The sequence below is a fragment of the Panthera tigris genome, chromosome C1, assembly GCF_018350195.1.
Source record: "Panthera tigris isolate Pti1 chromosome C1, P.tigris_Pti1_mat1.1, whole genome shotgun sequence".
NCBI classification, from domain to species: domain Eukaryota; kingdom Metazoa; phylum Chordata; class Mammalia; order Carnivora; family Felidae; genus Panthera; species Panthera tigris.
The window spans coordinates 64,426,142-64,438,950 of NC_056667.1; the positions used below are offsets into that span (position 1 = coordinate 64,426,142).

General features: G+C 35.9%; 1 protein-coding gene across 7 annotated transcripts in view; it reads right to left on the reverse strand.

Moving 5' to 3' along the window:
• Nucleotides 1–12,809, reverse strand: part of ZZZ3 (zinc finger ZZ-type containing 3) — a 109,779-nt gene that overhangs the window by 24,491 nt on the left and 72,479 nt on the right. For all 7 annotated transcript variants that reach the window (XR_006221605.1, XM_042997617.1, XM_042997619.1 and 4 more), the window contains exon 6: nucleotides 364–502. Coding sequence is in view for 6 of the 7 variants with exons in the window: in XM_042997617.1 (XP_042853551.1) it covers nucleotides 364–502 (139 nt within the window). In the remaining variant the exon portion in view is untranslated. The remainder of the gene's footprint in view (nucleotides 1–363; nucleotides 503–12,809) is intronic.

The following is a 12,809-nucleotide window of genomic DNA, read 5'->3' on the forward strand; positions in this document are numbered from 1 at the left end:
TATATTTAAAGCAATTAATAAACCCTAAAGTAATTTTTCTTTTCACTTTATTAATCCTGAAGTCGTGAAAGAAGGAATACTCTCTAAGATGGGAAAGGTAACAGGAAAAGATCCTAAAAATGGCTAGGCAATAGAACAAGTTCCTAATATAAATATTCAATTAAAGTTCCCAGCTATTTTCATTGGGGTATATTTTGTGTGTTTGGGGGGGCGGGGCATCATCCTGCCTTCAGTAGTATGGTTAGGTATAGAAGGGAAAAAAATGAAACACTTAAAAAATATTTACCCATATTAAAAGAATAAATCAAGTTATCACCAAATATATTCTCAGTAACGGTGCTCAAAAACAGTGCTAATATATACCTTCTTCTGGAGTTTCTCCACAAATCCAATGGGATTTTTTAGTGCTTCTTTCTGGTGTTTGCCTAAACTTTCAAGGTCCTGGACTGCTTGAGAACGCTGAGCCTCGAGTACAGCAATCGTCTGTAACAGTCTCTGATAACTACAGAGACAAAGAAAAATACCTCACTAAAATTTTCTAGTAACAACAATAAATTAAAAACTGAGTTCAAGCCATGATCTACTATTAAGCCACACAGTCTTTTTAAAGTTACCTGAAAGAGTTTAGTAAAACATATTACTGGGAATAAATGAGGTCTTCCTGAGTTACGAAGTACCTAGTCAGAAAATATCAGTTAGAGAAAGCAAAGCCTTATTCCCCCATCTTAAGTTTTTAATTCTTGAACCTGAACAAGTAAAGAAAATAAGAAGGCATCTTGACTTTCCAACAAAGTCATTAGGAAACTGCTAAATAAAAAATAAAATAAAATCATAAGGTTTTAGCACTAGAAGGAATCAGCAAATCCAGCCCTCTGTTGTACTCTGTTGGGAGTAAGGAATCCGAAGTACATTTTCTTGCCCAGAGTTACAGGAAACTGTCAAATAATTCAGATATGATCTTAGGTGTCATGGTTCTCATTTACTCTATTATACTCCCACACAGGAAGTTTACTTTCTAGGCAATTCTTAACTATTGAACACTTTTAAAGAAGAAAGGTCTTAAAGATATTTACTCCCTATCTACAAAGGTCTGTTTAGCACAACTGACATATAGTTTTACCCAGACAAATCTACTGTCTGTCATTAACCTGAAATCTCACAATGGTATGTGTATACTAGTTAATTCTCTTTATCTCTCTCTCTCTCTTTTTGGTACAAATTGTCCTGCTTCTCTGACTGATGTCTATTTTCACATGTTGATACATATACATATGGAAATATGTTACCCCAAAATCCTGAATGTTCGAATACATTGTGCAAAAACAATCAAGAACAAGTCATTCCAAGTTTGCTTCAAACTAAGTGGTTAAGTCCTTAACGTGTAAGTAAAACATAATTTTCTTTATGGCTTCAAATAAATTTCACTCCATTTCCCACTAGACTGTAAACTCCATTATGGCAAACACATCTGAGAAGTTCACTGTTTTATCCACTGTGCAACACACTTCCCAGCATATAGATGATCAATAAATATTTTTTGATTGAACAAATGAATAGACAGATGTTCTGTGCAACCAAAGTCTCTTTTAAGTTCAGAAGTCTGCAAACTAGCAGAAATTTCAAAGGTAAGACAATGTAATTCTAAGGTTCACAGCCATGGCATAATTCCAACATGGCATTCTTCACCAGGACAGTTTTTAAGCGCCCTGCCTAAAAAACATACGTTATTCTTGTTCTTGAAATGTGTATATTAAGGTAAAAACTGCTAACATTGAAGGGTAAATTCCTCTGAAGCTAAAGATACTTCATTGAAAAGTTAGAACTGAGTTAGAAAGCAAGGACCATACTAAGTCACTCCTGGATAAGTTACAGATATGGAGTCTAAACTCACTTTCACAAAGCCCTAATTTGCTTTGAAATGTATGGAGCATACAAACCCTGTCTATGCTGGCTGTTTCCACCAGGCAGGCTCACCCAGGCTCAATCTTAAGGTGATGGTAGTGAGCTGAGTACTGGAACCTATCCTCTCTACAATACTCTGAACTGCCTGCCATACTTCAACTTCAGAAGTCCTTCCCCACTAAGTGAACAACCAAAGACTTCTCATGGTGTCTCTATAACATGATCTCTGTTTTAAGCAAGAGTTGCATACTTCTGTATCATCAATATAAAAATGGCTATGAGCCTATTAAATTTTCAGCAAACTGTTGAAAGCACAGTTAACAATTAATAAGGAACAAGAACAGAGTTATAGAAAAAATAAGCACAGGCTTGAAAAAAAGTGCTACAGTCAGGGCACCTGGGTGGCTCAGTCAGTTGAGCGTGTGACTTCAGCTCAAGTCACGATTTCATGGCTTGTGAATTTGAGCCCTGAGTCAGGCTCTGTGCTGACAGCTCAGAGCCTGGAGCTGCTGCAGATTCTGTGTCTCCCTCACTCTCTCTGCCCCTCACCTGCTCGCTCTCTCTCTCTCTCTTAAAAATAAATAAAAACACTAAAAAAAATTTTTTAAAAAGTGCTATAGTCAGCTGTTGCCACTAGGAAGAAAGCCTCTCTTTGAAACCAATAAATTGTTAACAATTTTTAGTGTACTTAAAGTATTCCACAATAACTCTGACTTTAAAAAAATATTTCAACAGAGATGACAAAGTAGAATTCTTCAACCTCTATTTGCTTCTCTTTTATCAAGATAAAATGATTATCAAATTGAAAGGCCTATAATAAACATTGGTAAAAGTCTTAAAATCCAGATAAGTGAAATTAAGAAAATTAAGAAATATTGAGAAAATAGTAAATTCAAGTCTTCTAGTCCACCTAATTTGAATTATTTCCTAGAGTATTCAGAGATTTTACCAGTAAGATTACCACATATATCCCCATGCAGAAATGGAAGGAACTGTAAAAACCTGGGGTGACATCTTTAAAAAAAAAACAATATGAAAAAAATTTTAAAAGTATGATACAAGCAAACATATTTTCAATCCCACCTACCCACCCACTTAACCTCCAAAAACAAACTACTGGAAGCTGATCCAGACCTCAATCAAGGCAGGGTTCATTTGTTCATTAATTTCATAATTATTTACTAAGAGAATAAGATGCTAAAGCTTTAGTAATTATCAAAGTAAGTCGGGCATGGACTTTAGGTATAACAGAGGAGCTACAATTATACCAAAGAGGGAGAAAAAAAGCTGAGGACTGAATGGACAGGATTGGTCATTTTGTTGGGAATAGAGGATGGGTATGTGAGGGTCCATCATATTAGTCTACATTTTTGTAAGTCTGAAATTCTCCACAATGAATTAAAATAAGAAAACTTCAACTTAATGGAGGATGTTACCATTGTATTCCTCCTGGACTGGTCAGATCATCCCTCTTACTATATTCAGTTCTGCTTTATGAGAGACAAACAGGTTCATGAAAAGACAAGATGGATGAGAAAGTATAGAATAAGAAATAACAATAGTGTCTAACATTTACTGAATGTATACTATAAGCCAGACGTTGTATTTTAAGTATAATAACACAGTCCTCATTATAAACTTGTAAGATAGGTACTATTATCTCTATTTTACAAATAAGGAAACCAAGGCACAGAGTAAGTAATCTGTCAAGATCATAGAGCCATTTATTGTGGAGATGTGAGGTGAAGAATGGTTAAAGACTCTAAGAATATTTAGCCAAGAAATTAAATCCTCCAATAGAATACTGTTTCAATCTTTATTTAATACACAGCTATGCAGAAAAGGAAACAGATTTGTTTTACAGGGTCAAGAGTCAAACAAGAATCAAATTGTGATAAAGGCACAATATGAAGAAAAACATTGTCTTAGTCAAAACTAATAAATGAAGGCAGTATAGCACCCAACCACAGATATTCATACAGATATTTAAAGGAAATTCAAGCACTAAAAATACTCACACTCTTTAATTCCAGTAAAACATGCTACTTTCACACTTTTGCTACTCATTCAACAAAGTAATCTGTAGAATGATTTTTTTAAATGTATATACTTTTGTATGAATGCAAATATAGTAACATCATTCCCGCAAGGACAACTCTGTATTAAATCTATCAAAAAATATTTATTTCTAAAAATGAATCCAGTGCTAAAAATAGGTTTACGTGTGGCAAAGAATTGTTAATTTTATTGTCGCATGTCTTCAACATAAGACAACTTTAGCTTTTATATTATGGAATTATATTTGACTAAAATATAAATACTCTTCAATTCTAAATCTAAGTTATTTCACTACCGTTCATTATCCAAGCCCTCTTGAATTCTTTATTTACATCTGTGAATATAACACACTTATATAAAAGAGTATATATAGGTAAAATTTTTGGTGTCTACAAGAGAATACCAAGAAATTAGCAGTCTAGAAGTTTCATTACAAGAGAATACCAAGAAATTAGCAGTCTAGAAGTTTCATTTTAATGTCCAATTTCTATACACACTGTAAGAGAGACAAAGGAAGAAAGAATAAGATTTTATTTTCAACTAAACGAGAATCTTTCCCAAGAAATTAGATTTCCATTTCTATTGTGGAAACAACTCTTAAGGTTGCATGGCATTTGCTATCTTAAAAAAGTAATGAGGGAACATTTTTAAAAACCCAAGTTGGGGGGCATCCTGCCAAAAAGTTGACCTGATTGTTCAGTCATTATATAGTGTCATTAAAGACAAAAAAATATAGAAAGCTATTCTAGACAAGAGGTCTACAGCCTTTAGCCTGTTTTTATAAACAGTTTTATTAGAACATAACCACACTCATCCGTTTACATAATGTCCACGGCTGCTTTTTTAGCAACAATGACAGAGTGGAATAGTTGCAAAGTACAGCTGATCTCCAAAGAAAAGTCTGCTAGGCCTTGCTCTAGATTAAAGATGCAGAGATATGACAATCAAATGTAACATATGATCATGAATTAGGTCCCACAGGAGGAAAAAATGGACATTTCAGGGGACATTTTTGGGGATAGATGGAAAAAATTTAAATATGGATTATAAATTATATCATTTTATTGCATCAATGCCAGACCACTGGGGTATAATAAGGTATTTAAGGTTATGCAGGAAAATATTCTAATTTTTAGATGTATACTGAAGTGTAAGGGTAATGAATCTATAATATACTTTTAAATGGCTCAACAAAAAAAAAAAGAAAAGAAAAAGAAAGAAAAGTTTATAGTACATAGGACGGGAGGGAACATGAGGGGAAAGGGAGAAAGGGAGAGAATATTATAAAATGTTAAGCTAAAGAGCGCTGGGGTAGCTCAATCGGTTGAGCACATGACTTCAGTTCAGGTCATGATCTCACGGCTCATGAGTTTGAGCCCCACATTGGGCACTGTGCTGACAGTTCAGAGCCTGGAGCATGCTTCAGATTCTGTGTCTCCCTCTCTCTCTGCCTCTGCCCCACACTCTCTCAAATATAAACATTAAAAAATTTTTTTAATGTTAAGCTGTTGACTGATGAATTTAGCTGAAGAGCATACTATCTTTCTAGCTTTTCTAACTTTTATATCTTTTCTAAATAAAAACTGAGTAATGGAGAAGCTATTCATCATGCTTTGCTACTGAAAAAGAACAACTTGATTATCCTATGAACATTGAACTTGATTAAACACTGAAAAAACTAAAGGAAGTTGATTTAAAAATAAATTTATTCATTTAAATTGTACAAAGAAAAGGGAAAGGAGTATAGAAAAACTTATAAGCCAACCAATGTTTTCACATGTGTGCACTGGTGAGCAAGGAGGAAGTAAGAGCAAGAGGAAGAAGAACAAGACATACAGTGGATATTATTTTCAACAGGATAAAAACTATATAAAATGAATCAGTTCTCAGGAATAACAATCAGGCAATTTTAAATGGTAACAAATTCCATCCTAACAACTTACCAGCGTAAAACAATTTAAGGAAAAATGCTTCAATTTACTCTACACCATCATTTCAATCAAGTAAGGTATTTCTACTTTCTGCAAAATACTGAGCTCAACACATACATAATTTAACAAAAATTATTTTGATATGAGCAGAACATACATATCTTAAAATTATCAATTTAGTGAAACAAAAGCTGTGATACTTTCTCTTCCTTCGTGAAGAGTTTCAAACACTGAAACTACAGAAAAGCAAAAATTCAATAATTCATAAATGATTTCTCACTATGAAAATTAGATGATCAAAAAACCTTTTATGATATTCTGTGTTAAGACGGAAATACCTCAGCTTCTGATAATATGCCTTTGCCAAGTACAAAGATCAATTTTGTATTGAAAATAACTAAAAACCCTGAATTAAAGACAAGTTAAGAAAAAACCATGTACAGTACCCGTTTATTTTAAAATCATGGAAGAACTGTTAAGATGCTAAGACTTTTTATTATCAGGCCAAAATCTAACTGAAGGCACAAATTAGGAGTGTCAAACAGCACAAATCTGCTTTTGCCTTGATGGCAGGTACTGGACCATGTAAGCTTGGGCTCAATTTTCTATATTTCACTTGCCCAGGAAACAAAAATCAAAGCCACTGAGGCAGATAGTCTAATAGGAGATGTTCTTCCCTCAGGCTCATCTACCCCTCACTCCCATCCCATAGAGAAGTTGCTTTGGGACTAAGAAAAGCCACGGATAAAATTTTCAACCACAAAATGCTGTTACCATAAGATAGTCCAAATCATATCACCTGGGTGGCCTTAAAGAACCATGACTATTGTTTAAAGCAGTGCTTCTGGACTGATGCATACAAACCCATCCCCCACCAAGATACCCACAGAATCAAATGCAATCTTCTCTGGATGAATTCATCTTTACCCCAGACCTCAAAGATAACCCATTAAGAGTTTTCCAAAGAAAGTAAAAGCTCATATTTAAAAATTACCAAACATACAAGAAAGTAAGACACACAGAATCTAGGGAGTCTAGGACCTACCAAAGGTAGAGGCTCTGGGAAACAAGCCTATGCTTTGGCCTTGGATCCTAAAGGGCTACACCCCAGGAATAAGGGTGAAAAGGAAGTAAACAGCCCTCTCAGAATGGACTAGTATATCTCAGTTCATAATTAACTAGTACACTGAAGATGCACATAGCCCCAAGACCCAGATATCCCATATGTAGGTATCTTACTTCAAGAAACTCTTGAATATACACAGAAGCATATATTTATAGCAGACCTATAATCTATTCATGATCCCAAACCAGAAATAATCCAAATGTCCATCTAAGCAGAAAGGATAAACTATGGTTTAGATATACAATGGAACACTATACAGCAAAGAAAATGAACGAAGTACATCTATGTAAATCAACCCAGATCAATATCACAAACATATCACAAAAGAGTACATGCAGTGTGGTTCATAAACTAAACTAAATTTTGGGGTGCCTGGGTGGCTCAGTCGGTTGAGCGTCCGACTTCAGCTCAGGTTATGATCTCACGGTTTGTGAGTTCGAGCCCCGTGTCAGGCTGTCTGGATAGCTCGGAGCCTGGAGCCTGCTTCGGATTCTGTGTCTCCCCCTCTCTCTCTGCCCCTCCCCAGCTTGCACTCTGTCTCTCCCTCTCTCAAAAATAAATAAACATTAAAAACATTTTTCTTAACTAAATTTTATTATTTAGGGATATACCCTAAATGGTAAAACCTTTTAAAACAGCAAATGAGAGAGAGAGAGAGTACACAAGCAGGGGAGGGTGAGGGGGGAAGGGAGATTGAGACTCTTAACCAGGCTCCACCCCAGTGCAGAGCCCAATGTGGGACTCACGTGGGATCATGACCATGAGATCATGACCTGAGCTGAAATCAACAGACACTCAACTGACTGAGCCACCCAGGTGCCTCCATATTGTATTTCTTAACCTGGATTGTGGTTAAACAATTATAAACTGTTTGATTTCATAATTATTCCATATCTGTATATAAATATTTCATTACTGTTACATGCACAAGAAACTGCACATTTTTCTTAAAAGGGAAAGTTTTCTAGGAAGAAGATGTTACAGAGGGAACACTTCTACATTTAGAACTTTATTTAATATTCACACAGGAGTCCTGGTTCAAATCCCAGCTCTATCAGAAACTGTGAGATTTTCCTCAAATCACTAAACCTTAGGCCTTAGCTTTCCCAGCTACGAAATTAGAAAAATGGACCAAGTACATAATTGCAAAAGCTTATTCACAGTGCAACATTCTAGGATTATAAAATATTTGTTCAATTCTGGTCATTGTATAATGGTAAGTGAAATAAGACAGAGGAAGACAAAGATTTCATTCATATGTGGAATTTAAGAAATAAAACAAATTAGCAAAGGGGAAAAATAGAGAAAGAGAGAAACGAAGAAACAGACTCTTAACTATAGAGAACAAACTGATGGTTACTAGGGGGGAGGCAGGTGATGGGATGGGTGCAACAGGTGATGGGGATTAATGAGAGAACTAGGCGTCATGAGCACCAGGTGATGCATGGAAGTGTTAAATCATGATATTGTACACCTGAAACTAATACAGCACTGTATTAACTATACTGGAATTAAAATTAAATAATAAAATACAAAAAAATTCTGGTCACTCACTCATTTCACATTCTTTCTGAGTTGGAAATGGAAGTCATTCATATTGTATTCATAAATACAGCATCAAGTCATTCTTTTCTTCATAGAGAATCCTACCTGATACCTGGGTTTTATCAGCTCCGCCCATAGCAAAAAGTATGCCAAGTAACTGCTCTCAGAGAGGAAGGTATTTAAGAAGATCTAAGGGATAAGTTTCCCCTACTTCACAATGTCTACTCATGACACATTAATGGCTTTTCTCTCACAGACCTTACTTCCAAAAAGAAATTGTGTGAAATATAATAATCTCTATGGTTTATAAAGAAATTGGCTCTTCTGGCTCTAGGTCACCAGATAGTATATTCCCGAAGGCAGTCATTTTTAGATGCACCTACCCCACTAGTTTTTAAAATGTATGTCTTATTTATTGTAGTGTGCTATGCTTGAGAGGAAGGCCATTTTTCTACTTCTTTAATACTGTCCCACAGCATATTAAGATTCAAGAGACATAGAAAGTGCTCATAAAGATTAAAAAATAAAAACCCACAAAAGAAAATAGGAAGTGAATAGTTATTTGGATGACTTTTTAGCTGTTAAACAACTGCATACAGAACACTGTTATAACGGTATGTATGTTCTTGTGAGTTTTTAGGGATGCTAAAGATACATACAGGTTGGTCTTTTTCCACATGTAAGACTTAGAGGGACAGAATAAATGGCAAACTTACCAAGTTTATGGATGACATGAAGCTGAGAAGGATAGCAAATACTGTAGATGAAAAATATCAAGATTAAAAAATAACAAGTCAGAATACTAGAAATGATGAAATTTAACCACATGAGCAGAAAGTATGGAAATGAACTACAGAACAGTCAAACAAGTACAGAATGGCATGAACTTCCCTTAACAGGAACTGAAAATTGTGAGCCTCCCAACTGATCCTAAGTTCAATTATGACGCTAAAGTGTGAAATAGCTGCTAAAAAACACATAATAATAGCTTAAACTTATATAAACCCATGCAAACACCTACCAAGTATGCTCACTGTACATAGCACTATGTAAGCCAGTCTGAAGGGTACAACTATAATCACCGTGCAACCCTACATCTTGATCATTACAATTTAGGTAAGAGAGTGTACGTGTGTATGTGGTAGTTGCTTATTTAAATGTGGGGGGAAAAAGGGGTGCCTGGGTGGCTCAGTCTGTTAAGTGCCCAACTCTTAACTTCGACTCAGGTCCTGATCTCGTGGTTCATGACAGATTGAGCCATGTTGGGCTCTGCACTGACAGCAAGGAGCCTGCTTGCGATTCTCTCTCTCCCTCACTCTCTGCCCCTCCCCCACTCACACATGCATCCACACTCTCTCCCTCTCTCAAATTAAACATTAAAAAAATAGTAAATACTGAAAAGCAAGAAAGCTTCTAAAATTCCTATTCAATTCCTAAAACTGGCAAAAACTGTAATGATTAATATACTGCAAGAGAAAAACATGTAAAATTTGACTAATCATAAGTACATAAGCATGTTATGAACAGAATGATCATTCCTGAGAGACTCAAACAATATTTTATATAAGAAGTAAAAACCAAGTAAACTCTGAAAATTTATGATAATTCAATAGGAAAGAAGGTTAAGATATTCCAGGTAGAACAAACAGTGCAAGGAAAAGCACAGAGGCAGGTTAAGTGGCATGTACACTGAGATAACAGTGACAGTACAGAGAAAATACAGCTTAGGGCAAGCTGAGAACACAAAATAAAAATCTTGAAATGAAAGAACTGTAGATCCAGTAGGACCAAGACATATGGGTTCTAGTCCCATTCTGACAAGCTATGATCAAAATCAAATAGATCAGCCTATCAGGCCTTCAATTTCCTCTTTTACAAAATAAGACTCTCTAAAATCACTTTCCATTTCCAGAATCCCCAGGAGACACAGCTTGAGCGTCTGTATTTAAAAACGAAAACAGGGGCGCCTGGGTGGCTCAGTCGGTTAAGCGTCCAACTTCGGCTCAGGTCATGATCTCGTGGTTCGTGAGTTCAAGCCCTGCGTCAGGCTCTGTGTTGATGGCTCAGAGCCTGGAGCCTGTTTCAGATTCTGTGTCTTCCTCTCTCTCTGACCCTCCCCCATTCATGCTCTGTCTCTGTCTCAAAAATAAATAAATGTTAAAAAAAAATTTTTTTTTTTAAACAAAAAACAGGGGCACCTGGGTGGCTCAGTCAGTTGAGCGTCCCACTTCAGCTCAGGTCATGATCTCACAGTTCGTGGGTCCGAGCCCCACGTCGGGCTCTGCGCTGAGCGCTCAGAGCCTGGAGCCTGCTTTGGACTCTGGGTCCCCCTCTCTCTCTGCTCCTACCCCACTCATGCTCTGTCTCTGTCTCTCAAAAGTGAATAAAGATTTTTTAAAAATTAAAAAAAAAAACAAAACTCTACAGATAATTCTGAAACATGTCCTTCATAAATAAATACCACTCTAATACAATAAGGAGCAACTGCAAATTTTCAACAATGATGATATAAGAACACATTTGCATTTGGAAGGCTAATAATAAGGCTGCAGTGTGTAAGATAAACGAGAAAGTGGCAAAAGAAACAATACAGAAAGCTATGTAGCTGATGTATAAGATTACATTCTGAACACCATATTTAGTACTATAGTATACTCAGAAGTTGTTAACCAGCTAGGGTTCTGAAACGCAAAAAAGTTAAAGAAATGTAGCTAACACAAAAGAACATACTAAAACTGTCTTCGAGATATGAAAGCCTGCTATGTAGAAAATGGAAGAGACATTCCAAGTCACCCCAAAGTCAAACATCACTGAGTAGAAGTTCTAAGGAAGAATCTGAGGCTCAATACAGCAAAGGTTTCATAAAGTTGTAAACGCTTAACTAGTTAAGTTCAAACAGACACTGAATGACCAGCATCAAAGGATACTATACAGGTGTTACATTAGGTGGAAGTATGAACTAGACTTAAATCATGGTCATTCCAAGACAAAGTTTCTAAGGATACTAAAAAAGAACATTTAAAACGTAAATTTCTTCAGCGTGATAAGGCTACATTTTATGATTCCAATTATACATTTTATAAAGGGTAAAACTAAAAGACAATAAAAAGATCAGAAGTTCAGGGGAAGAGAAGAGGTTTGAATATGATACAAAGGTGATTTTTTAAAATCACCTTTGTAATTATTATTGAAATAATATCACCAGTGAAATTTTTCTACAGGATACTGTAATCTAGGATGCATACATCATGCATCTGGCAAAATCCATAAAACTTTTGAAGGACAAAGAATGAACTGTAAAGGTATACAAATTAAAAAAAAAAAAATCATTTAGAAGGTAAGGGAATCCCTAGGAAGGAATATAAACAAACACAAGATCTAACTGTATTATAAACCTCACTGAGGGGGTAAAAAGGAAAAGGTCCTGACCTAGGACCTTTGGAAATGAGTGGCATCTCTAAGACTAACGGCAAAATATTCTGCACATAAGCACTTACGCTGACAGTTATTTCCCATTAGAGTAAAAATTAACAATTCTAATACTGCTATACATTTATACTGGAATTAAACAGGGGCGCCTGGGTGGATCACTCAGTTAAGCATCCGACTTTGGCTCAGGTCATGATCTCACCGTCCTGAGTTTGAGCCCCACATCAGGTTCCGTGCTGACAGCTCAGAGCCTGGAGCCTATTTCAGGTTCTTTCTCTGTCTCTCTCTCTCTGCCTCTCCCCCGCTCGTGCTCGCTCGCTCTCTCTCTCTCTCTCTCAAAAATAAATAAACATTAAAAAAATTATAATGGAATTAAACAATTAAATAAATGGGTGATGGATGGCCATGTTTGTCAGTGCTGCAGTGGGTATTTACAGATAAGCAAGAGGAGGAGCTAGAATAATCCAGTGGTAATATAACGGATTGGAAGGAGACTCAAAACATGAACTCATGTTTAGCTTAGTATAGATACAGATGATTACACATAGAAATACTTATGGATATGTGTATATATACAGGTTAGTATACACATACGTATTTTCTTATTCTGTTAGCTGAGACAGCTAAATAAAATAACACATCCCAGTAGCAATGAGCACACATCATACCCAAATACAGGCTTCTAACACCATTCTCCAAAAACAATTCTAGGAATGGGGTACGAAATAAGTAAGAGTCTGTAGTATTTTGTAATGAAAGAAAGAAAAGAAAGGAAGGAAGGAAGGAAGGAAGGAAGGAAGGAAGGAAGGAAGGAAGGA